This window comes from Pelophylax lessonae, assembly GCF_965119305.1.
Source record: "Pelophylax lessonae genome assembly, chromosome: 1".
NCBI classification, from domain to species: domain Eukaryota; kingdom Metazoa; phylum Chordata; class Amphibia; order Anura; family Ranidae; genus Pelophylax; species Pelophylax lessonae.
In genome coordinates, this window is record NC_138768.1 from 693,147,247 (window position 1) to 693,175,062 (window position 27,816).

At 44.9% G+C, this 27,816-nt stretch overlaps 1 protein-coding gene across 1 annotated transcript in view; it reads right to left on the minus strand.

The window, feature by feature from the left end:
* LOC309545028 (putative ATP-dependent RNA helicase DDX60) overlaps positions 1–27,816 on the minus strand; it is a 496,323-nt gene that overhangs the window by 125,721 nt on the left and 342,786 nt on the right. Inside the window, exons 28-30 of the mRNA XM_082244135.1 lie at positions 26,422–26,551; positions 26,189–26,341; positions 2,553–2,657 (exon numbers count right to left, since the gene is read on the minus strand). Coding sequence (XP_082100261.1) covers positions 2,553–2,657; positions 26,189–26,341; positions 26,422–26,551 — 388 coding nt within the window. The remainder of the gene's footprint in view (positions 1–2,552; positions 2,658–26,188; positions 26,342–26,421; positions 26,552–27,816) is intronic.

A 27,816-nucleotide genomic window follows, 5' to 3' on the forward strand; every position in this document is an offset into this window, starting at 1 on the left:
GCACTCACGGTTAGTAGAGAGAGAAGTCAGTGAACCAAGATCAGTGTAAATTAAAAGGAGTAGTCCACGAGGCAAGGTCAGGAACAGGCAGAATCGGCAACAGCAAGCAACAAAATCCAAAAGAATAGTCCAAGGCGCAAGGTTGGGAACAGGCAGAGTCGGCAACGGCAATCAACGAAATCCAAAGGAGTAGTCCAAGAGGCAAGTTTGGGAACAGGCAGAGTCGGCCACAGCAATCAACAAAATCCAAGTTTACCACAAACACTCAGGGAACAAGACCTATACTAGGGCGAAGACAGGAAGGGGAAGTGAAGATTTATAGGATCACTAGATTAGATGAAAGCCAACAGCTGGACACAGGGTGGGGCCAGCATCCAAACACAAGGAGTAGAAAAACAAGGGTATCCAAGCAACACCAGGTCTCAGGATGGAATCCCAGACCGGTGTGACAATACCTCTGGGAGTGGCTAAGGTTTCTCCTGCAGCGTCATCCTAACCATGGAGTCTAGATCCACCCCCTTCTTCCTCTTCTGTATGACTGACATTGGCTCTTGGCTATCAGCTTGCTCCGGAGACAACAGTGCTTCAAGCGGAGTTCCGGCCTCGGGGGTCAAATTTAAATAAAAATACCACCGGGACAGTCAGGGCTAGTACATTCCACAATGGATAGCCTCTGAACTGTCCCAGGTCGCACTTACCTGTAAGAAGAAATACTTACCTTGAAAAGTTCTTCTCCAGTGCTGCCATCTCAGGTGTGGGCAGCTGAAGCCAGCGCGTCCTCTTCTGTGGCCTCTTCGGTGATGTCGGAGTCCCACAATGCACTGAACCATTCAGCTCCCAGGAGTCATCGCAAACCAGAAGTGACGGCGCGGGCCGCGGCCGCAGAGGGAGGAAGTGGAAGGAAGGTGAGCATATTTTCTTCAATATCAAGGTTAAGTAACCAAAAAAAAAAAATTGGGAGAATCCATTTCTTTTTCAGGTGGCCCTCAGCAAGCGGATGGCCCAAAATCGATTTTTTCGATTTTGAGGCCGGAATTCCACTTTCAGCTCTTCTCACACTCCTCCCCCTCCTGTCCAGGCTATTCTCCAAGTTTCTGCACACACAGCCAGCTCCTCTCACCCTCCTCCCTCCCTCCTCTCCAGGCTGTTCTCATTCTGAGATTCACACACATGCAGCGGCTTTCTCCATCCTCCCATCCAGGCTGAGCTCTCAGTGTGTCAGTGACATAAAGAAGCAGAAAAACTTCTGCCCTGCCAAACTTTCTCAGGAGTTTCACTGCAGAGCAGAGTGAAGAAGCAGCGGAAGAACATTTAATCACTCTTTATGTATACTAAAGTCTCTAGGAGTTGCAAATCCCACAGCTCAGCATACTGTTATGTGCCTCAGTTTCTTGTTATCAGTGTGATGTCATGGAAACAGAGGCACATGACAAGGATGCAGCTTGTGGCTCTGTGAGGAAAGCGTGGACACAGATGAGAGCGGAAGGAGGAGAGAAGGAGGGGGCGAATCACTGCAGATGTAACCACCCGCTCAAAACTTTAAAACCTGAGGAGGCCCGTTACTCAGCCCTAACCAGAACCAGGACTGGGGATACAGCAAAAACGGAGCAACAGAGGACAGAAAGAAAAGATGTTTTGTCGTGAGGGTAGTTAATGCTATTTATTTGTGCTATCCCATACTTCTAACGGAGATTGGAAGACACCAAAGTGATAAAGAAGTTTGGAAAAAAAAGAGAAAAAATTTATGGTGTTTAAATGACCTAGCCAGGATATGCTTTCAGGGATGATGGTCTGGAATGCAGGACTTATGTTTAAGTGCATTTAGCTGAATTTAGATGCTTGATACACAGAATCCTATTTTCTCTAAATGCAGATATACTGACCACATCTACAGTATATGCAAGTAAACACAGAGTGTGAATGGCACAATTGAACATCGTGACATGCAGTTATATGCATTTTGAAATGCCCTCTACACACATAAAAAACCCAGATTTGACATTTGCACAAGCGGCCTAAGCTTGTGGACCTGATAGTTATACACTGTAAAAAGGTCAGCCCTCAACTCGTTTAAAATAAATACACTGTTTTAAAGCAGTGTGCCATAAATGATAATGTGTGAAGTGGCCCTAAGGGCTCTTTCACACAGGCGGACCGTTCTGTCCGTTTTTCTGGCGGATCTGAACGGTCCCCTCATGCATCTCTATGGGGCATCGGATGTCAGCGGAGACATGTCTGCTGACACCCGATCCGATCTGATCCGTCAAATCTGGATGGATGGAAACCCTATTTTCCATCCGTCCAGCGGATCGGATGGGATCGGATGAGAACGGACCGACGGTCCATTACCATCCGATTCCCCCATAGAGATCTATGGGGCTGTGACAGCTGTGTCTCCGCACACAGCGCGGAGAACTGCTGTCATTCTCCTGCTCAGCGCGGGATCGGCGGCTCGATCCCCCGCTGAGAAAAGCGGAGTACGTTTGACGGACACACTGTGTGAAAGGAGCCTAAAATGTCCTGAATAAAACTTATTAGTCAGTGTAAATTACCTGTCTATAGTTCAAAGCATCCAGGTAAATTGAATCATGCAAGAATATCACAGATTTGCATGGCATGTTGATCCCCAGTGCAAGTGTGCTTGTAGCAGTTACAACCTGAGAAAAAAAAACATATACAGAAGTGAGCTTTTAATGTATATATGATCCCTTGCCTTGTTAAACAACCCATTAATTTTAAAAAAGAAAAGAAAGGAAAAACTTTTGTGTATATTGTGGCAAACAGCCCCTGTCAGTTGTGGATGTGGATGGCACATAGGATTGTGCAGTTCATAAGGTAAGTGGGTGGCAGTAAGAGGTTTGGAGCAGCATGCAGAGGGTTAAGGACTGGCCACACTTTGCTCCCCACCTGCAGTATAATTTGCCTTCTCTGGGTTATGCCCTGTACACACGTGCAGATCGTCGGCCGAACGATCGGCCGTCTTTTGTCCCCGGGCTGTTGTGTCTGTTGAAAAGTGCAAAAGACTGCACACGAATTTTGTCCGCCGACTACAGCCGACTGCAGAAGTGATGTCATGTGATGGTTAACTTTCCCTGTGTTTTTTCTTTTCTGAGCATGCCCAGTCTTGCAAATCTGCTGTCTGTCGGCCGAATTCTGTATTGACTGGCGAACAATCGACCGCTCTGGTGTTGGCATACAAAAATTTTAATGCTTGCATGACAGATTCTGTTCGGCCGAAAGTGCGCTTTCGGCTGTCGGAAGCATCATACTAACAAGCCTACAATCGGCTGATCGGTCGTCGGCCGAAGCTTTTCGGCCGACAATCTGCACGTGTATACGGACCTTAAATCTGTGGCTGATGCCGAGAAAGGAGACAAGCAGGCTGTAAGGTAACATGTCTGCAGGACTAAAGCTCCTTTCACACTTTGCCGTGATTTTTACTGGACTTTAAGCAATATCTGTGTCATTTTGAGGTCTATGGACCTCAAAACGCATCAAAGTCAGACCAAAGTAGTGCAGGGACTACTTTGAAGTAGTTGCGACTTGAAGTCGCACAGAGAAGAATGGTATTCATTGGAAATAATGGAGTACGACTTTGCAGTCCCAAGCTGCAGCACAAGTCGCACAAGTGTGAAAGGGGCCTAAAGCAGACCCACTGAGGTCTATTCACTAGCCAGAGGGCATAAAAACTTTGCTGGACTTTTGTTTTGGGATTGTGTTTCTTACCCCCTACGCAGGAATCCTTTAGTTGTTGCTGTACATGCTGACCAATAAACATGGGCAGGAATCCCTTTGAGTACATAGTTGAAGCTTTAAGTCAGAGGGATCTCCCTGCCCCCAAATATATAACCTAATCAACCTGGTCAAATGGTGGCTGCAGCCTGATGTACTCCCAGGGTCCCAAATAGTGGAGAGAGTTGCAATGGATCGGTTTCTGAGAGCTCTACCTCCTGAGTTGCAGAGGTGGGTGAGGCAAGCTGATCCAAATTCAAAGAATGATCTGGTTGAGCTGGTAGAATGCTACTTTGCTGCACAGGTCCTTGTTGCAGGGTCTACAGACAGGTTCAAGGTCCCTAACTGGCAAAATACCCCCTCCAGTAACCACTAGGTTAAAACTGGTAGCAAAGCTGGTAAAGCCCAAAAAGGGGAAGTCCTGAGAGGCTGGTGAGAATGGCTGGAGGGTCAGCCCCTGTTTAAAAGCCTCATCTGGTAAGCCCCAGTGGAACCCATGGGCATCTCCAATGTTGGTGGTGCAGTGAGTGGGGTCACATTCCTGCCAAGTGTTCCTTGAACTCTGAGCCCATGCAGTGTGACATAATTGACGCATGTTCTTGTTTGCTCGCCCATGCCTAGTTGCAGATCCAAACATGCCGAACTCTATTGTAAAAATAAGGGGAAAAGTGTGCATGCCCTCCTCTTGGACCCTACTCTTGAACAAGCCAGGAAAAATGTGAAGGTAAACAATAGAACCCTGGTAGCTCCGGGGCTGGAGAATGTGTTCCCTCATATGACAGTTAACCAGGTTAAAAAAGTTTGGGGTGAGATTGTGGAACAACTCGTGGTGCCTGGTCCTTATTGGAGGACAGTGTTGAATATGGGCCATACACATCCACACACACTTGGCATATGAAAAGACCAGTGTGCACATTTTGCATAAATAATGCGTCATTAGGTGTGAAACGCGTTGAGGCACAGCGGGGTGACACGCACATCATATCCGGTCCCTAGCAAGGAGTAGAGGTTGGCTTGGGCGTGTTCGGGTTCCCACATGCCCGATCCAGCCAGGAAGCCGACTCTGCGACTGACCATGCTCTGCAACTGACCGTGCTCTGCGAGCTCTGCGACTGACTGTGCTCTGCGACTGACTGTGCTCTGCGACTATGAGTGTCTGTGAAACCAGTGTTGCAGCGCTGCTAAAAAATCATTAAATATGTGCAAATATATAAATTAGTGCAAATGTGTAAACATGTGCAGACCAAGGATGTGCAAATTTCTCAAAATGCTCAATCACTAATCATAAATATTATTCATAAGAACGACCATCAAAGTGCTAATAAATTATGCATGATAAAAAATATATAGAAAAATATACAGAGTATATTACCTGTGCCAATGGGGGACCTGTACAAGTGTATAAACCTAGTGATATGTAGTATCAAATAAATAATAATATATATTGAATAAATAAATAAATATACAAATAGCAGCTGCTATAGTGCTAGTGCCAATGTGAATATAGTAATCAAAATAGATTGATTACCTATAGCGCTTGCTAAACCACAGCCAATGTGATATAAATCAAAGAAAATATATATTGTGTAATATGTGATAATTAATAAATATTGATAATCAATCTAAAAAACATGTGCACATAGTAAGCTAAATCATAAAGGACAGTCCATATTGTGATATCTTCCAAAAAATGTGATTTCCGAGTAAACAAACAGTCCAAAAAATGATGTAAAAAATATAAAGTGCCCGTGCTCCTTTTGCCTTTTCTCAAGTAGGCCTTCACCGTGGAGAATAACTAAAATTCAAACTCACCAGAAAACGTGGGTCCTATATGCCTTACGGCATTAAGACCAGCCGTGCTTTGGAGACAATCTCCAGACTTAGGTACGTCCCTCCTGGCGAATAAAGATGTCCCTCTGCAGTACCACTTCCACTGCCGACCTTCTCCAAAGAGGTTTCAGTCCCAAAGGCTCGATGGATCTATGATCCTCCTAATTTATGTCACCTCCAGTCATGGGGTGTACAAGGGAATAAAGACTCGGATAGTGTAGCACTGTATGTAAGTGGTTAATTTATTGCACACACCCCGGTCACTCCAAAAACATGCAATCCCAAAATGGTGAATATAAAAGCTGGTGTAAAAACAGGGATCATCAATAAACAGCACAAAGTCCAAACAGTGCGATAAAAAGTGAAATATAGTCCATAAAACATGCAAAAACGCCATCATACACGAGGGCTACGAGTGGAGAGCGGTACTTCCGGCTTGCGTTCCACTAAGCCCGTATGACGTCATGTTCCACCTGTAGGTATCCATCTCTGAATACCTACAGGTTACAGTCAGCTAACAACAGCATATTATGGACGAGCATGAAATTAGCTTTGAAATAGATATAAATATGATAGGTCTAGGATGCCCAGTTTGCCTAGGAGAGGGTTTGGGTCAATTTAACCGGTACTTCGAGGGTAACAACTTTTAGGCTATGCCTCTTGACAAAATGGCTGGGATGAACTGAGCAAAATTCATACAGCTTTTTCATGGGCCCAATGCGCACAACCATTACACATGGCTGATCAGAAGGTGAGATCCCCTGTTGAGTCTGTGTATGGCAGTGGTGTGATGCAAAGTGCAGGAGGGGGCAGATGCAGAGAGCTGGATCACTGTATGTGCAAGGCAGCAGTGAATACAGATGACAGGGGAGCAGAGAGAGGGAGCACATGGCTGAAGCAGGAGGGGACATCCAGTGTATGGCAGAGGGGATGCAGACTGCAGAGAGAAGGCGCACGTGACTGGATCAGACTGAATGTAGCAGGAGGTGAGATCATAATAACTTTATGTTATGCCATAATTGTACATGAAGCTATTATGATCTCCGCTACATTCAGTCTCATCCAGCCACTGGTGTCCTGCTCTCTGCTCCCCCTCTCTGCAGTCTGCATTCAGTGCTGCCATACACTGGATGTCACCTCCTTCTACATTCATCTAAATGTCCCACTCTCTGCTTCCCCCTCCCCAGTCTGCATTCACCACTTCCATACACAGAATATCACCTCCTGATCCAGCCACATGTTCCCAGGATGGGCATGCCAGTAGACAAGATGGCTCCTCTGGGCAGACTTCTGTGCATCTTCACAGGCTAATCCACATTCCTTCTCATGGACGTAGGATCTGGGGACATGCTAATGCTCATGCGCGTACAAATATTTGTGCTTACATTTGTGCACATACAGTACACGTGCGTGTCGGCATGCTCACGTGAACCCTTGACAGATAGTGGCACCAAATGGGCTAATATGAGGCAGTGCTCATATTCAGTGCTGCTTTCCCTTCAGCCTTTTGTGTCCTGAGAACCTGTGATCCTGTATCCAGACTCCAGCAGATTACTCGGCTCGTGTAGTGTGGGCTTTTAATAGTTATTTTAATTATTGATTTACAAGATACTTAGTAATAGTTTTATGTCATCACTTATGTAGTGTATACGCTCTATCTATATACAACATGTTTAATGTATGAGATCTGCTTCATCATGCTGTGGAAAGTTAGGAACCTCTGACCTTTCTTTTCAATAGTGTGTCTCAAACCAGTTTTAACTATTGTTTGCCCTGATATACAGTATTGGGGTCAGTGCAGGCAAGAGCCAGTTAGCCTGCAAAAATGTCTTTAGAGTGTGGGAGGAGATCAGAGTACATTGAGGAAACACACATAACGTTGTTTGAAGTTGGGCCTATAGTTTGATACAGATAAGTGTAGAGTTTAGGTGGGAGATGAATAATGTATCTGTAATAACATTTCACCTTTAATGTAGAAAGCTGAGTTTTTCTCAGTGTAAGGCCAAGCGATTAGTGATCATTGATTTGCCTGTTCAGAAATCTATAATGGGGTATATGGGCATTGTTGTTAATTACAGAATGTTTGACTGACAGTATTGGTAACCCTTGCCGTGATGTCATCAGAAACATGTTGGGGAAAGAGACAAATGCTTTTGACAGCAGCAACTGTCTATAAAGATGTTGGCACTTATCAGCACTGTTTGTGAAGGTTCCAAGTTCCACCTGCTATGATTTTCAAGTACCTGAACTGCTCTATGTGCTCTGATTGTCAAATACCTTCACTGTCTGTACAAATAAGCTAAAGTTCCATCATCAAGTACTTACACATCTATGACTGGTGAACTGCAACAGTCCGGAAGATAAAATTAACTTTGTATTCTACAGTTTTGAGTTCTATAGTATTGCAATTGCTGTGCTGCAGTTGCGATCTGATCATTAGATGTCTTATCTGCTGTCCATCACTAGATTGGAGGACTTTGACAAGTTTCTATGTTTCCAAACTATTTAAAAGGAAAGTTTAATCTATATATCTGCTCCTGTGTTTTTCCATGAAAGGGAAAGTTTGATGTTCTTTTGTTAGTCCAACACGTAGTTTTTTTTTTTTTAATGTTTTTGGAAGTTTGTATATTTTTATATTTCTCTTTCGTTCATTGACGGATACAGCAACATATCTTCATTAGTTGAATAGGTTATGCTGCGCTTCCTAGGAGTAGGACACTAAGCGGAAAAGGGTTAACAAAGTTAACAGAACTTTAACTACACCCATGGGGCAGTCCCAGGTGGTATACTCCCACTTCCTGTTCTAGGATTCCGTTTTTTTTTTTTTTTTGCCTAGTAATTTTTTCTCTTTTGTTATTTTCTAGTTTGTTTGTTCCTGTGAGAACTACAATCAACTGTCGGACTCGGTGACGCACTGGATATTCTAGATCCTGATGGTCACCCCAGTCCGTTCAGTGAGTGCCTGCAGGCCTCAGCTCCGCACTAGATCAGCTGCGACATGATCCCACTGGAGGGACTGGCTTGCGAGTGGGACACCTTGCACGGACGCACACAACCTGGTCGTGGCCGGAGTCGCAGCGCTCCTCGGGCCTGCAGCACCCCTTGTTCCAAGATGAGGAGGTGATCTGCATGGAGTGAATCCTGCTGAGTCTCCACTGATGTGGTGAGTAACTCCCCTTTCTCTCTTGGGAGCCTTCCCCTACTTTTTCACTATCTTCACAGGGGGTCTTCCCTTCCCCCCCTCCACTCCCTCTCTCTTGCATCTCCCCATCTCCCCTTAGGCGTCCAAGGGTGTTTTTTTATGTGGATGGAGTGCGGTGTGTGGCCTACGGCTAGTCGCTGAGTTCTGTGGGGCTGAGTGTATGGTACAGTACTTAGGGGGGTCCCACAAAGACTGTTGGCAATGGGCGGGCTCGGTGAGGGGTCAGGCAATGTGCTTCACGCCCGCAGGCGCTGCCATTATCCACCATGTGCGGCCACTCGGTGGCCCATTTTCTTGTGGACCGGCGGTGGCCTGGGCTACTGCGCGGTGGCCATTTTCTCTAGGCGATATCCTTTTGAAAATTCCCGGGTAAAGAAACTCATGGTACCACCGGTACCACCGGTGGTGGACTCCCAGGTTTCTAGATTGAATAAAGACACATTATTGCTTGTGGAGGATGGCAGATAGGAAGGCTGAAGCATTGGTACGCCATCTGAAGAAGGCTGAAGCATTGGTATGCCATCTTTTTACCATGGTCGGTTCAATTCTGAGAACTGTGTTTGCCATTACCTTGGTCTCCCAGACCTTGACGGAGTGGGCAAAGTTGTTACAAGATTTGAAGGAGGGTCAGCACCCTCAGGAAATGGCAGAGCTGTCAGGGCAATTAATTCAGGGTTGCAAAATATCTGCGATGCCTCCCTGGATGCAGCTACGTTAGCCTGCAGGGCATCAGTGACGGCGGTGACGTTTTCCATGCAATAGATTTTTATTGAGTTTTACATAAGAAAATATAAACATAACAAATAAATAAAACAGAAAATTCAAGTTTTCAACATGTTCCAATGCATGTACACAAGCATTGGTGCATGCATGAATGGTGCAGTATCAGACAATCAGAATTTTCAGGAATATCAGGAAGTATTCAGAGCATTACAAGTTTTAAAATGGTGTGACAAATGGTAGGAAGGTGGCACAACGTAGTATAATAATGATAATATATATATCCATGCTTGGATGTAATACGGGAGTGGGAGTCCTAACTACCCCGGACCTAGAACCTTAAGGAACAATGTCACCAGGTCCAGTTTGAGGGAGCCCCCCCCCCCCCCACCACTCGGGTCAGTAGGAAGGTACAATTATTTCAGGTGACGGCGGTGACCTTACGCCGCATGATCTGGTTGAATTGCTGGTCTGCGGACCAGGCTTCCAAAAAGGTTCGGACGGATCTTCCCTTTGTGGGTGACCGTCTGTTTGGAGCCTCCATGGAGGAGATCATTAAGGGTCTCACGGAAAGGCAAGAATACATTGCTTCCTCGGGTTGATAAGAATAAAGAGTTTCGCCGCAAACGTGGTCCAGTCTTTTCGGCTCACACCCATGGGGTCACAGGACAAAGGGTCAAAACCCTCTCGACCTTTCTTGGGGGGTTCCAAGTGACCCTGGGGTGGTAAGTCCAAGGTGGGTTCCTTCGGGTCTCATAGAAAAGCCCTCCTTCGCCAGAAGGGACGTCCTCACCCATTCTAGGGGTGGTGGGACGTCTTTGTTTCTTTCCAGATCCATGGATCTCATTCATCCAAGACAAATGAGCTATTGAGTTGGTTCGGTCCGGTTACAAGATCGAGTTTTGATCCTTGCCTCTGCCAAGGTTCTTCCCCTTCAACTTGCGTCTGTCCAAGGATCGTCTTCATGGCCTTTTTGGAGTGGTTCAGGACTTGTTGTCACAAAAGGTTATAGTTCCTGTTCAGGAGTCGGAATGCTTTTAGGGGTTTTATTCCAACCTCTTCACGGTCCCCAGGAAGGAAGGGAAGGTTCAGCCTATCCTGGATCTTAAGGTCCTGAACTATTTTGTGCAGATGCAAAAATTCAGAATGGAATCAATTCAATCAGTCGTGGCTTCTCTCCATCAGGGGGACTTTTTAGCTTCCATCGATATCAAGGACGCTTACCTTTAATATTCCCATCTACATCGGACATCAACGCTTTCTATGTTTTGCCATATCACTTAGTGGCGTTACCCTTTGGTCTTGCCTCTGCTCCTCCGGTGTTCACGAAGGTGTTGGCCCCGGTGTTAGCTTTACTCAGGCAACGGGGGATTTAGGTTCTGGGATACCTGGACGATCTTCTTCTGAGAACGGAATCATTGTCAGTCCTGCAGGAGGACCTGGACATAATGGTGAGAACCCTGCAGGAGTTTGGCTGGATTCAGAATTTTCAAACAATTTGGATTTTCTGGGGCTGACTCTGGATTTAGCGTCAGCCCGGGTGTTTCTCCCCGAAACAAAAACTTTTGAAGTTGCAGTGCCTCTTGTTTCCAATCGTCAGTTATCTCTGAGGACCTGAATGCTGGGGCTGGGTTTGATGGTCTCCACCTTGGAGGCCATTCCCTTCGCTCAGTTCCATACCAGACTTCTGCAAAAGGAGATTCTAACAAAATGGGACAAGCACCCACAGTCTCTGGACAATTTAATCCAGTTGAGTCAGGTGGCGAGAGGGTCTCTGCTTTAGTGGCTCCGCTCCCTGACACTTTGTCAAGGAAAATCATTCCTCCCACTGTTCTGGACAGTGGTGTGGGTCCTGGGCACAGATTCAGGTCCTCAGGGGAGACCAGTCTGCTGATCAACATCCTGGAAATTCGGGCCATCAGACTTCGTTTACTCAGGTGGACAGATCGTCTGTGGGGGTGTCCGGTGCAGATCCAATCGGACAACGCCACAGCTGTGGCATATATAATCACCAAGGGGGCACCAGAAGTGCCCTAGTGGCAAAAGAAGTGGACGGTATTCTGCTATGGGCAGAACATCTTGTTCTGGCACTATCAGCCGTGCACATTCCAGGGGTGGAAAATTGGCAGGCGGACTACCTCAGTCGTCAGGCTCTGTGTCCAGGAGAATGGTCTCTTCACCCGGAAGTGTTTTTCATCAACTGTGTCATCGGTGGGGGAACACCAGATGAAGACCTGTTGGCCTCTGGTTGCAGCCGGAAGGTTTTGAGATTCGTTGCAATGTCTCGGGACCCTCTGGTGGATGCCGCGGACACTCTGGTGGCCCCTTGGGGCCAGTATTGTCTAATTTATGCATTTCCTCTAATACAACTTCTGCCGAGACTTCTGCGCAGAATCAAGGTAGAAGGAATTCCAGTGATTCTGGTGGCACCAGACTGGCCTCATCGGTCCTGGTACACGGGACTGGAGAGATTGGTAGCCAACGCTCTTTGGCGGCTTCCTCTCAGGGAAGATCTTGGGTCTCAAGGACCGATCTTCCATCCTGCTTTACGATCGGTTGCTTTAACGGCCTGGCTATTGAAAGCTAGGTACTGAAGGATAGGGGTTTGTCGGAATCTGTGATTCCTACTCTCTTAAGAGATAGAAAGTCTACCACTCAAAAAATTTACCATCGAGTTTGGAAAGCATATATTTCTTGGTGTGAGTCTCTGGGATTTTCCCCCCGCTCCTTCACGGTTTCGCGTCTTCTGGAGTTTTTACAAAAATGTGTTGATCAACGTTTAAGCACCATTAAGGGTCAGATTTTAGCTTTGGCAGTTTTCATTAAAAAGCGTTTTTGGGGGAAATTACTACTGCACGCAGGGTCACAGAGTTGGCTGTGTTGTCCTGTCGGTCGCCTTATCTGGTGGTTCATCAGGACAAGGTGGTGCTTCGTCGTGTCAGGGTTTCACTTGAATGAGGACATTGTGTTGCCTTCATTATATCCTAAGCACCCCAAGGAATTTGTGTTGCACTCGTTGGACATGGTTCGGGCCATTAGGGTGTACTTGGTGGTGGCTGACTCTATTCGGCAGTTGGACTCCTTGTTTATTCTTACGGAGGGCACTCGTAAGAGACAGGCTACGTTTGCTGAAACCATTTCCAGATGGATCATGCAGACAGTGGTGCAGGCCTATTCCATTAAGGGTAAGGTTCCTCCTTTCCCTGTTAAGGCGCATTCTACGAGGGCACTCAGTGCCTCCTGGGACTTCCGTCATCAGGCGTCAGTGGTTCAGGTTTGCAAAGCGGCCACTTGGTCGTCTGTGCACACGTTCACTAAGTTTTACAAAGTGGATATTTTTGCATCTATGGATGCTGCTCTTGGCCACAAGGTTTTGCAGGCCACGGTGGCAGAGACGTGATGCATACTAGCTCATTATGCCTTTGTCTTGCAGGGTTTTTTTTTTTTTTCTTTTGAGTATACTATCGCTTTAAGTTCTATCTATATACATGTTTAATGTATGAGACCATTCTTTCCAATGGTGTGGCTCACACCAGTTTTAACCATTGTTTGCCCTGCTACCGTATCTCACAAATGTGAGTACACCCCTCACATTTTTGTAAATATTTTATTATATCTTTTCATGTGACAACGCTGAAGAAATGACACTTTGCTACAATGTAAATTAGTGAGTATACAGCTTGTATAACGGTGTAAATTCGCTGTCCTCGCCAAATAACTCAACACAGCCATTAATGTCTAAACCGCTGGCAGCAAAAGTGAGTACACCCCACAGTGTCAATACTTTGTGTGGCCACCATTATTTTCCAGCACTGCCTTAACTCTCTTGGGCATGGAGTTCACCAGAGCTTCATAGGTTGCCACTGGAGTCCTCTTCCACTTCTCCATGATGGCATCACGGAGCTGGTGGATGTTAGAGACCTTGTGCTCCTCCACCTCCCGTTTGAAGATGCTCCACAGATGCTCAATAGGGTTTAGGTTTGGAGACATGCTTGGCCAGTCCATCACCTTTACCATCAGCTTCTTTAGCAAGGCAGGGGTCCTCTTGGAGGTGTGTTTGGGGTTGTTATCATATAGGAATACTGCCCTGTGGCCCAGTCTCCGAAGCGAGGGGATCATGCTCCGCTTCAGTATGTCACAGTACATGTTGGCATTCATGGTTTCCTCAATAAACTGTAGCTCCCCAGTGTCGGCAGCACTCATGCAGCCCCAGACCATGACAATCTCACCACCATGCTTGACTGTAGGCAAGACACACTTGTCTTTATACTCCTCACCTGGTTGCTGCCACACGCTTGACACTATCTGAACCAAATAAGTTTATCTTGGTCTCATCAGACCACAGGACATGGTTCCAGTAATCCATGTTCTTAGTCTGCTTGTCTTCAGCAAAATGTTTGGGGGCTTTCTTGTGCATCATCTTTAGAAGATGCTTCCTTCTGGGACGACAGCTATGCAGACCAATTTGATGCAGTGTGCGGTGTATGGTCTAAGCACTGACAGGCTGACCATCCTCCACTTCAACCTCTGCAGCAATGCTGGCTGCACTCATATGTCTATTTCCAAAAGACAACCTCTAAATATGATGCTGAGCATGTGCACTTAACTTCTTTGTAAAATAAAAAATCAATGCAGCGCCAAAAGCCTATATGCCACCGTGCTGCAGCTCAGTTTTGGGGTCTTGGCAATCTTCTTATAGCCTAGGCCATCTTTACGTAGAACAACTATTCTTTCGTTCAGATCCTCAGAGAGTTCTTTGCCATGAGATGCCATGTTGAACTTCCAGTGACCAGTATGAGAGATTGAGAGCGATAACACCAAATTTAACATACCTGCTCCCCATTCACACCTGAGACCTTGCAACACTAACGAGTCACATGACACTGGGGAGGGAAAATGGCTAATTGGATCCAATTTGGGGTGTACTCACTTTTGTTGCCAGCTGTTTAGACAATAATGGCTGTGTGTTGAGTTATTTTGAGGGGACAACAAATTTACACTGTTATACAAGCTGTACACTCACTACTTTACATTGTAGCAAAGTGTAATTTCTTCAGTGATGTCACATGAAAAGATATAAAAAAATATTTACAAACATGTGAGGGGTGTATTCACTTTTGTGAGATACTGTATCTACATATGACTGGAAGATTAGGGGCCAGTTGAGTTGGATTCAGGAGGAAAGTATGAATCACGGGTTATCGCCTCCAGGAAATTCATTTGAAGAAGTTGTGAACTCCCCTGGATTGAACATGCTGTATTTATCTATTTTTATCATGTGTAATACATCTTTAACCACCTCCCACCCGGCCACTGTACATATACGGCCGGGTGGGAGTCTCGTCCTTCTGATCGGACGTTTCGGAACGTCCTTCAGAAGGAGCGAGATCGATGTGCCTGTGTCCCTCGGACACAGAGCAACAAGATGCGGCAGGAGGGCCCTGTGATTGGCCCTCCTGATCACATGACGGCCGTGTCCAATCACAGCTGTCATGTAACGTAAACACAGCCGTGGTAACGGCTTCGATCTCTTCCCCTCCTGACAGATCCTGTCAGTGAGGAGAAGAAGAGAGGATCGATACTGCAGCCGGGGGGGATCAGTGAGTATTTCTAATTACTCACTGATCACGGGGGGGGGGGGGGTCTGTGCTGGTAATCAGAACATTGATCACCAGTGCAGCACTTGGAGGGGGGGTGCCACTAGAGCCACCAGGGATGCCCACTCATGACCACCAGGAATGCCCACCATGGCCACCAGGGATGGCAAACAGGGCTCAGAGAGCCTGCCAGTGGTGCCCTCCCTATCAGTGCTGCCCACCAATGCCATCTATCAGTGCTGCCCATCAGTGCCCATTATTGCCATCTATCAGTGCCGCCCACCAGTGCCCATTATTGCACACCAGTGCTGCCTATCAGTGTACATCAGTGCCGCCTATCAGTGCCGATCAGTGCCGCCCATCAGTCCTGCCTATCAGTGCCCATCAGCGCTGCCTATCAGTGCCCAGCAATGCTGCATATCAGTGCTATCTATCAGTGCCACATATCAGTGCCCATCAGTGCTGCATATCAGTGCTACCTATCAGTGCCCATCAGTGCTGCATATTAGTGCCACCCCATCAGTGCCACCCCATCAGTGCCACCCCATCAGTGCCACCCCCATCAGTGTCTCCTCATCAGTGCGTCATCAGTGCAGGAAAAAACGTATCTATTTACAAAATTTTATAACCTAAACAAAAAACTTTTTTTTTTTTTTCAAACTTTTACGTATTTTTTTTATTTTTGCACCAAAAAAAGAAAAAACCTGGCGGTGATCAAATACCACCAAAAGAAAGCTCTATTTGTGGGGAAAAAATGACACAAATTTGGTTTAGGTGCAGTGTTGCATAACCGCGCAATTGTCATTCAAAATGCAACAGCGCTAAAAGCTGAAAATTGGTCTGGGAAGGAAGGGGGTTTAAGTGCCCAGTATTGAGGTAGTTAAACCAAGCTAGTTAAATTCCTTTTAGTATTATAATCTTGAGTTGACTGAAATTATTGTACAATACCCACATATATGAGGGGTTAAACATAGGAACTTTTAGGTAATAAAGCCTAGCCCTTTATTACAGCTCGTCTTGACTACTCCCTAAACTCTGTCTGTACTAACTTCGCCTTGTCTTCTGACCACCGCTCCTGCCTGCTCAATTTGCTACTGCTCCACTGATCGGCTCCTGACCCGGCTTGTACCTTGACCCCGCTTTTGCCTGTGCCCCTCTATCTGATCTGTCTTGTCAGTGTATGACCCGGCCCACCTGACTCTGCCACACCTCTTGCTATCACCAGTATCTACCTGCCAACTGGCTGTGCCTACTTACCCACTGTCCGTTACAAGTATACATCTCGCCTGCCAGCTATTGCCAGTATCAGCCTGCTTCAGTCTGCTGCTTACCAGCTGCCATCCACTGAAGACCTCTAGTGACTAACCCTGCCTGACATGGACACCCGCTCTGCTAGCAAGACTTACAGGCACTTGTGCCACTCTGCACTCCTGTTCCTTGTGTTCACACTATCATATCAGGCTCTGCTACCAGGTACATGATACTCAGTCTCTGCCCTCCTTCTGGTGCCACCCTCTGAGTTCATGGGAGCCATCAGTTATGAATGCACGCTGTCAGTGTCAATATGTATTGGAAACAACATTACTCAAAAAATTAAAGGAACACTTTTTAATCAGAGTATAGCATTAAGTCAATTAAACTCCTGGGATATTGATCTGGTCAGTTAAGTGGCAGAGGAGGTTGTTAATTTCAGCTGCTTTTGTGTTAATTAAATTAACAACAGGTGTACTTAACAATATGTGCCATTGACAGAAGTTTTGTTGTGTCTCAAGAGCATGGAGGAAATTCCAGGAGACAGGCAGTTACTCTAGGAGAGCTGTACAGGGCCGTATAAGGTCCTTAACCCATAAGCAGGACCGGTATCTGCTACTTTGTGCAAGGAGGAACAGAATGAGCACTGCAAGAGCCCTACAAAATAAACTCCAGCAGGTCACTGGTGTCAATGTCTCTGACCAAACAATCAGAAACGGACTTCATGAGCGTGGCTTGAGGGCCGACGTCCTTTAGTGGGCCCTGTGCTCTCTGCCCGGCACCATGGAGCTCGATTAACCACTTTACCCCCAGCCCTATTTCGGACACTTTTTGTTCACAAGTTAAAACCAGTATTTTTTCCTAGAAAACTACTTAGAACCCCAAACATTACATATATTTTTTTAGCAAAGACTCTGGAGAATAAAATGTCGGTCATTGCAAAATTTTTTGTCACGCGGTATTTGCGCAGCGGTCTTTAAAACGCCATTTTTTTGGAAAAAATTTGAAAAATCACATTTCACTAATTTAAAAAAATACTAAACAGTAAAGTTAGCCCATTTTTTTTGTATATTGTGAAAGAACATGTCACGCCGAGTAAATAGATACCAAACATGTTACGGTTTAAAATTGCGCCCCCCCGTGGGATGGCGACAAACTACGGTCAATAGAGATCTCAATCTGCGACGCTTTAAATTTATTTAACGGTTACCAGTTTTGTGTTAGAGTGTAGCTCTTTTTTTAAAATTATTGCCCACGCTCTGGCGATCGCGGCGATACCTCACATGTGTGGTTTGAACAGCGATTTCATTTGCGGCTCGACTTGCGTATACGTTTTTTTTTGTGCGCGAGCTAACGGTGACGGGGGCGGCTAAATTTTTTTTTTTTTTTTTTTCCTATTTATTTTTTCTTTTTTTTTAACTTTATTACAGGTTTTTTTAAAAAAAAAAAATCTGATCACTTTTATTGCTGTCACAAGCAATGTAAACATCCCTTGTGACAGCAATATGTGTGACAGGTACACTTTATGGAGGGATCGAGGGTCTAAAAGACCCTAGACCCCTCCACTACACTTCCCTGTATGCAAAACGCCAAAAACGGCATTTTTGCATACAGCCGTTTTTTAAATCTGCCGCCTTTTGCGGCACGGTAACCCGGATGTGACGTCATGGACGCCGCCTCCGGGTTACGTCATCGGAGACCCGATCAATGCCGTTTCCGGCATTCATCGGGACTCCATCCAGCCGGCGGACGTGCCGGCTGGGTGCTCGGGGCTCCCGGTGGGACGGGAGCCCCGAGCAAAGCCGCGGAAGGCGGCGGGAGGGGGGGGGGAACGTCCCCTCCCGCCCCCCCGGGTAACGATCGAACGGCTCCCGAGCCGCATCGATCGTTACCGACGGAAAGCCGACCGCCGGCTTCAAACAACGGTACCGGGATGATGCCTCTAGCTAGAGGCATCATCCCAGTATAACCACTCAAAGTCAGCCGACGTAGATCTACGTGGCTGGTCGTTAAGTGGTTAAGCATTTGCCATTGAACACCAGAATTGGCAGGTCTGCCACTGGCACCCTGTGCTTTTCACAGATGAGAACAGGATTACCCTGAGCACAGGTGACAGTTGTAAAAGGGTCTGGAGAAGCTGTGGGGAACTTTATGCTGCCTTTAAATCGTTCAGCATGACCGGTCTGGTGATGGGTCAGCGATGGTCTGGGAAGTCATATCAATGGAGAGACGCACAGACTTCTACAGGGTAGACAATGGCACCCTGACTGCCATTAGGTATCGGGATGAAATCCTTGGCCCCTTGTCAGACTCTACACTGGTGCACAACAATGCCCAGCCTCATGTGGCGAGAGTATGCAGCCAGTTCCTGATGAAGGAGTTAATACCATTGAATGTCCCCCATGATCGCCTGACTAGATCCAATAGAACACCTCTGGGGCATTATGTTTTGGCCCTTCCGCTGCCACCAGGAGGCACCTCAGTCTGTTCAGGATCTCAGTAATGCCCTGGTCAAGATCTGGGAGGAAATACCACAGGACACCATCCATCTTCTCATTAGGAGCATGCTTCGATGTTGTCAGGCGCACGTGGAGGCCATACAAACTACTGAGTACCATTTTGAGTTGCTGCAATGAAATTTCAGCAAAATGGACTAGCCTGCTGCATAATTTTCTTCACTTTGATTTTTGGGGTGTCTTTGAATTCAGCCCTCTGTAATTTGATAATTTTCATTTCCATCAAACAATGTGGCATCTTTTCGTTCCTAACACATTACCCAGTCTATATCAGTATAGATCAGGGTTTCTCAACTGCGGTCCTCAGAGCACACTAACAGGCCAGGTTTGCAAGAAAACTGAAATATATCACAGATGATATCATTTGCTGCTCAGTGATTGCAGTATTCTAGTCTGTATCTCCCAAAGGTGATACTTAAAATCTGGCCTGTTAGTGTGCCCTGAGGACCGGAGTTGAGAAACACTGGTATAGATAGCCAGGATGATCTTTTTCCCCATTGAGATCTGATGTGGTTTCAAAGTGTTCCTTTAATTTTTTTGAGCAGTGTACATCTCCACTTGATTTGCAGTGGAAATTTGAGATTGTGAATTTGGGAAATTGAGATTTGAGAAACCTTGTGTTATGAATTTGAAGAGAGGTGCAGGGAAGCATACTGGTAATTACTGCACTATTCCCCACCAGCCCTCCTCTTCTGTCTGTCCCAGGCTCTTGTATGTGATATCACCTGCAATGGAGGAGAGGAGGGCTAGTGGGAATCAAGGGGCAATCAAAGGCATATTACAAAAACAGCTTCCCTGCCCTGCACATGGAGGAAATCGACTCCCTGTGTGCTTATCTCAAGTTGGACAAATTGCGTATCTGTGCAGAAAAAAAGCAAGACCAAGTTTCACATTAGGGCGATAAAAAAAAAAAGAAACTTAACAGCTTCCCGCAAGGCCTATAATAGAATGACAACCAAGCTGGAGCACTGCCATCCTGTGTGGATGTCTTTTGACATCCTTCAGTGTCATCTGTCACCCACTGTGTCCGCTGACGTTACCATGTGATCGCTGTGACCAATAAACAGCAGATCACATGACAATTGTACACAATGAATGGTTTCCATTCATAGCCATTTATTGTGTACCATTATGTTCATATCTGTGATTTGTCACAGTGATCACATGTACAGACAGAGCCAATCACAGTGCATTTGTACTATGTGATAGCTATGACCAATTAGAGCTACACAATAGTACACACTGGATGAATGGATGCCTTTTATAAAAAAAGAAACAAAATGGTTGCTTATAACAATGATTATCACCTTTTTAAGCAATCATAGTGTATTAAAAAAATCCTGATCATCTCCCTAGAATAGTATAGTGTCATATGGTAACACTGTACTTCTCTGGTCACAGTATGTAAAAAACAGAAAAATTGTAATAAAAAAAAAAAATGTAAAAGTGTATTTCTTTTTTTTTTTTTTTTTTTACACATAAGTCATGTAGGGGTATGTAGTAGGGATGTAACAATATCAAAAACTCACGGTACGATACAATTTCGATATTGACCTCACGGTACGTTATTTATTGCGATATTGTGGAAAAGCTCATTGTATTGTTAAATAGCTCATGATAGTGTTTGTGGTGATAATAGCGAAAAAATACCGACATTTATTCTGCTTTTGCCAGTCAAGAGGCAATTTATTGTTGTATTTATGGATCCATGACAACATAAAACACTGATCACATAGTGCTTTTAAAGTGCAAGTTGTAGTCAGGAACATCAATATTCTGTATAGTAATATTTGGTTGCATAACTGATTCTTCTGTGCAATGTTCAAGTTAAGAAGCAGCTAGAACAATTGTAAACAAACAATAGGCAATTCCCTTTAAGTGCAAACAAAGATCAAGTTAAGTCAGGTTTAAATGTGCAAGGCAAATAAAGGCAGCCTTTTAAAACTGGTATTTAGGAACATAACTTAAACTTAAATAAAATAGTCAGTCAAAAAGCTTTAAAAAAAAAACACTGACCTATCATTTAGCTTATGTTCACGTTTTTCATCAGAAAGATCAAAATATCTACATTGCAAGAAAAAAAAAAAACAGTAAAAAAAATCCTTAAACTCTGGTCTATGTAGTTAACAATGATTTGTTCCGCGGGACTGTGTTTATTCCTCTTGCTTTTTGACGGACACCTGTCCTTTTAATATTGTAACCCAACCAAGACGATATTGAGACACGACCACGACGATATCGAGATGACCACGACGATACGATATCGCGATATCTTCGATATCGTTACATCCCTAGTATGTAGGGGTCATTTGGGGGTATTTGTACCATCCTGGCATTTATGGGCCTCAAAAAATGAGGTTGTCAGTACATCAGGACTGTTCAATTTTCAAATATGTATACCATAGTTTAAGGACTCTAACTTTCCTACAGACTAAATAATTTACACTGATTTGGGTTATTTTAACCAAAGATCTGTAGCGGTATACAGTATCTCACAAAAGTGAGTACACCCCTCACATTTTTGTAAATACTTTATTATATCTTTTCATGTGACAACACTAAAGAAATTATACTTTGCTACAATGTAGTGAGTGTACAGCTTGTAGAACAGTGTACATTTGCTGCCTCCTCAAAATAACTCAACACACAGCCATCATTGTCTAAACCGCTGGCAACAAAAGTGAGTACACCCATAAGTCAAAATGTCCTAATTGGGCCCAATTAGCCATTTTCCCTCTCCGGTGTCATGTGGCTGGTTAGTGTTACAAGGTCTCAGGTGTGACTGGGGAGCAGGTGTGTTAGGTGTTATCTCCCCACCTCAATCTGAACAAAAAGAATTGTTGCTCTACATAAAGATGGCCTAGGCTATAAGAAGATTGCCAAGACCCTGAAACTGAGCTGCAGCACAGTGGCCAAGACCATACAGTGGTTTACACGGACAGGTTTCACTCAGAACAGGCCTCTTTATGGTCAACCAAAGACGTTGAGTGCACGTGCTCAGCCTTATATCCAGAGGTTGTCTTTGAAAAATAGACATATGAGTGCTGCCAGCATTGCTGCAGAGGTTGAAGGGGTGGGGGGGGGGGGGTCAGCCTGTCAGTGCTCAGACCATACACCGCACACGGCATCAAATTGGCCTGCATGGCTGTCGTCCAAGAAGGGAGCCTCTTCTAAAGATGATGCACAAGAAAGCCCGCAAACGGTTTGCTTAAGACAAGCAGACTAAGGACATGGATTAGCGTCATCTGTAGCGTCATCAGATGACACTGTGTTTACAGCGAAACACGTCTAGCCATTGGCCGAGAGGCAGCCACGTGACTTCCGGTCGGTGAAGCGCACGCTGCGGGAGCAGCATACCACCGTACCGTGTATAGGATTTGTGACACAGGCTTTTATTTTAACTACGTTTGTGAGTATCCCATTTGTTTTTACTGCAATAAATGAATTTTAAAACGGTCCTCACTATGATGAGCCTTTTTATCTTTATGAGGATACCTGGGATTACTCTACCTTGAGACAGGATCGCTTCCAACAACAGCACAACAGCCCTTCAGGAGCCTAAGGAATTCAGTGTCAGCACATTCTGCTTCAATCAAACCACATTGTGGTAAGTAGATACCCAAAGGGGGATACCCCAAAGCAGCACGGAACAAGCACCAAGCTTCTGTTTTCCACTGAAGGACTGTTACATGGACTTTATGAATATGCACTAAGATTGCACTTTATTATATGATTTTCATATTGCATTATTTGCACATTCTTATGGTTTTTGCACAGCTATTGCACATTATTGGCACTTTATTGATTAGTTACTAAGAACCTATTAGCACAGGTGAGCCTGTAAGGACACAGTGAATCTAGTTATTTTATAGCAGCGCTGCAAACACTGACCTCAAGGTTCAATGTTGAGGCCAGTGTTTGCTATCACCTTGGTATCCCAGACCTTAATGGAATGGGCAAAAAGTTTACGCCAGGATCTGTAAGGGAGTCAACATCCTCCTGAACTGGTGGATTAGTTGATCCAGGGGCTACAGTACATTTGTGATACATCTTTGGATGCGGCCCCTTTGGCTGGCAGAGTATCTGTAACGGCGGTGATCCTTCCTCGCATGATTTGGTTGACGTACTGGTCGGCTGACCAGGCCTCTAAAAAGGTGCTGACTGATCTACCTTTTGTAGGTGACCGTTTGTTCGGTGCCTCTATGGAGGAGATCGTTAAGGGCCCTACAGGAGGTAAGAGTTCCCTACTTCCGCAGGTTGCTAGGGGCAAGGAACCTCTTAAACGCGGTCCCTCTTTCTTGGCTCACAAGCGGCCCTTTCATCCATCTGGATCACAGAAAAAGGGTTCAAGATCCACCCGTAACTTCGCGGAACGGCTTCAAGAGACCCTGGAATGGTAAATCAAAAGCGGGCACTACTGGTTCCCGTAGACAAGCCTTCCCCATCCTGCTTTACAGTCACTGGCATTGATGGCCTGGCTATTGAAAGCCAGGTGTTGAAGGACAGAGGGCTGTCAGAGTCAGTGATTCCTATGCTGTTGAAAGCTAGGAAATCTACTTCCAGGAAGGTTTACCATGGAGTTTGGAAGGCGTACATTACTTGGTGTGAGTCTCGGGTGGTTTCTCCCTGTTCCTTTTCTGTGTCTTGCCTGTTGGAGTTTCTACAACTAGGTGTAGATCAATGTTTGGCTCTGGGCACCATCAAGGGCCAGATTCCTGCTTTGGCTATATTTTTCCAAAGGCAGTGAAGTCCTTGATTCACACTTTTGCGCAGGAAGTTTGCCATCTGGCTCCTCTGGTGCGATCCCTGGTACCTTCGTGGGATCTCAATTTGGTACTGTCGGTACTTCAAAAGCCTCCCTTTGAAAACATTTGTGAACTTCCTTTGCTCACTCTGTCGCAGAAGGTGCCCTTTTTGGTCGCCATTACTTCTGCGCGTAGGGTGTCGGAGTTGTCTGCATTGTCCTGTCGGTCACCTTACCTAGTGGTTCACAGGGACAAAGTGGTGTTGCGATCCTGTCAGGCGTTCCTTCCTAAGGTTGTCTCAGGGTTTCATTTGAATGAAGATTTTGTATTGCCGTCTTTATATCCTAAGCCAAAACACCCTAAAAAAATTGCTCTACCCTCCCTGGATGTAATTCAGGCAACAGGCAATTTGGGTGTACCTGGCGGTGACTGAGTCGATTCAAGAAATCTGACTCTTTGTTTGTTCCTACAAATGGACCTCGTAAGGGGCAGGTCGCATCTACAACGACCATTTCCAGATGGATCAGGCAGATGGTGGTGCCGGCCTATTCTATTAAGGGTCAGGCTTCTCCTTTCCATGTTAAGGCACAATCTACGAGGGCGCTTAGTGCCTCCTGAGCCTTCCTTCATCAGGCATCAGTGGTTCAGGTGTGCAAGGCAGCTAGCTACGTGGTCGTCTGTACACACATTCACAACGTTTTATAAGGTGGATGTACTTGCATCTTCGGATTCTGCGATTGGCCGCAAAGTTTTGCAGGCTGCGGTTGCAGAGGCTTCTGCCTTTTAAGGGTGTATTTTTTCCTAGTGATGAGCTCCAGTTGTTCCTGGTTGAGCTCCTGTTTTACCTGGTTGGCTATGTTTAACCCGTGTTGGGAATTATATGTATTGCTGTGTTTTTCCCACCCCTCATATTGACACTGCTTTGGGACATCCCAAGAGTCTAAGAAGACATGGAGCTGTGTCTGTCAGTGAACGAAAGAGAAAACTGGACTTTTGTCTTACCGTAGAATCCTTTTAACTGATCCTTTTAACTGAGGTTCACTGACGGACACAGCACCTGCCCCTCTGTTTGGGTTGAGTTATGTATTCTTCTGACACTGCTTGTTACAAACTGAAGTCCTACAGCAGGAAGTGATGTATACCCCTGGGACTGCCTCAGGGGCATAGCCAAAATTGTTTCTGCCTAGTCCTACTCCTGAAGAGGGAGCAGCATATGCCCAAGGGTCTAAGAAGACATGGAGCTGTGTCCATCAGTGAACCTAAGAGAAAAGGATTTTGCGGTAAGACAAAAATCCAGTTTTTCCAGCCACACGGGGAAACAGTCAACTCTGCAGCCAGTGAGACACAGAACAGACCTATCTAATCACATGTCGCTGCACTGATTAAAGTGAGCCAATAACTAAATGTACCTAAACTAACCACATGCAGCTGCACTGAGTACAGTGAGCCAAGAACTAAATTTACCTACTCTAGCACCTATTTAGGAGGGTGCTACATGTATATCAAAAGGGTAGCTGGCAAAAAATGTACAAATAATTTTGCAGGCAAAACAATAAATACATATGTATAAGAACAGTTTATTTAGCTTTAAACATAGATGAGGTAACTAATTTGCAAATTACAGTAGATGGGGAAAATCTTTTACTGATTACAGTGCATCTAAGGATTAAAATATCCTTTCTACTCACTTATTTACTTATGACAATTCAAATTCATTTTGGTCATTATATATTTTGGCCTGTACATACTGTATATACTGCAGATGCCAATGTCATTTTAATTCTAGAACAACTTGACTATAACATGAAGTAACATGCAATAACTGCTGGAGAGAGCAACAAGACTTAACCCTTCCATACAAGTGGCAGTACGGTTAAAGCAGTGTGGCTGCTTCCACAAGTAACCTGGTGAGGCCAAGTGAGAGTTGTCCTTATCAACTGTAAATGGTTAAAGTTGGAGTTTCCCACTAGTCCCTTCTCCCATCCAAGTTCCACAACAAATACCAAAAAAAACAAAACCCCTGGACTGTTGATTGAGTAGATTGAGTAACAAGCCATAGGGAGGAAGGATGGATGTGTGAACTGTCCCTAAGTGACTGTCTGCGGGTAATCAGAGGAGGCCCAAGAAGTCATCATACAGCAAGCCCTACGGGGACAGTGCTACATAGGAAAAAACAAATGTAAAATTCTAATAGGTCTCCACTGGGCCACCATTCCAAACTTATTTAATTTTATTTCCTCCAGTTTGAATGAATCAGCCCCTGTTGCTACACATCATGGCAGCAGTCAAAGCTAAGAAGTTACTCCATATATAGTTTAATTTAGCTAGGTTACAGCCTGTAGATCTATAAATATCTATTGCTAGGGATTACTATACAAATTCTTAAATCATAAATCATACCATGTACAACTAACTTATTGATAACATGTCAATGTACAGTCCAATAAAATCTCTTTTTATGTCTTGGGTAGTGCATTTAGTGGGATAAATATTAGATCTTTGTGTGCTGGATGTGGTCCACCGCCCCTTGTGTTTTCTTTGGGGGGCATTGGTCAAAATTTCATTCTATATTTTTGACAAGAGTAAAATACTTACTTTAATGTATCCCATTCTGAACAGCATTTCTACAAATGTTCTCCCTTTAGCATCAACTGATCCATGATGGTAACCAATGCCTCTCTCAGAGAGTGGTATAAGAGTAGACGCGTCCCGTGAGTTTGCAACGCTTCTGTACAAGTTTCCCAATGTCTGCAAAATGTGACATTTACATATAAACTTAAAACAACACTAACAAAGATATTTGAGTTGTAATTTAATGAAAGCCTTACCTTCTCATCCACAGCCATTTTATCAACATAGGTACAGTCTGGGGGTGTTTCTTTGAGCTTCTCAATTTTCTGCTTTAATATTTTGTAATTCTCTTGCCTAGTGATCTGAGACTCCTGATTCCTTGTGACCCTGTAAAAAAGGACCAGAGACCAGGCAACTTTAAATTGTAGTTATTGTATTTACACTAGTAAAGAAACCCTTTACACTGTATTTTGTGTAAATGCTTGTATTTCCTTGAAGATTGCTGTACAGCTTGTTACAAATGAGGAATTGGCAAGGCTTTCATCTTCCTAAATAGGATCTTGGATGATAAAGTCTCAGATCATTTAGCAAATTTTAGCCTCATGCACTTCGGTTTTAAGCGGTAATAAAAGCCGCTATGGGGAATTTTTTTTGTTTGTTTTTTTAGGTGCCCCCAGGTGGGTATGTCATTGTGTGCTTTTATGAACTGCATATTAGTACATAATGGCAGACTTACCTGCTAAAGAAGCCCTCCAGCGCTGCAGTGTGATCATTCCAGTGGGCCCTTGGAGCTTCCATCTTTTTAGACTTCCTTCTGAGTTTCGTGTCTTCTGATGCTTGAATTGCTGGGCTGCAATGATGTCATTGCCCTGCATGCACACTAGAGTCACATTGGCGTGGCACAGACCTGAAGCTGTGTATTGGCAGCTCAGCGTACATGACAGCTGACAGGTAGGAGGAAGCTTTTATAACAGAATAGACTGATATGATCTCTCCTGTCAAATACCCTGCCTGTCAATAATAAAAAAATAAAATAAAAAATAGCTGTACTACCACTTTAACCCCTTCACGCCGACCGTACGCAAATATGTGGCCCCACTGGATGAGGCTTTTTTTCCGTGGGGCTGCATTTCTCCCTTTGTGCTGGTAGTGCGCCAAGAGATATCCATTACCATTTACCACCAAATGAAAACCCAATCTGTCCTGAGAAAAACAAGGTATAATCCACCTGGATGCACAAAATAGTTGTTATTATTTATACTGTTTTACTAACACGTGTCAAAGTTGCAAAATTGGGCTTAGGCATTAAGACTTGTTTTACCCTTAACCGCCAAGGGGTTAAGTAAAGAAGAGAAGAAGGTTGTATCCTTAATTGAGTGGAACTTCTTTCATGCTCTCTATAGTGAAATGCAAAGAAGGGAGAAGGCATAGGCAGAAATTAAGACCAAGTAATAGTTGCTTTAGAATGTGTACGATCAACTACAAATTGGGCTGGTGATTTGCAAGAGGGGTGGTAGCAAAAGGCTTAATTATATTTCCTAAAATAATTTAAAAATGGTATACTTACCTGCTCTGTGCAATGGTATTTCACAAGGTGGCCCAACCAGAGCTCTTGGCTCCTTTTATACTGTGTGTGCCCTCATAACAAGCTG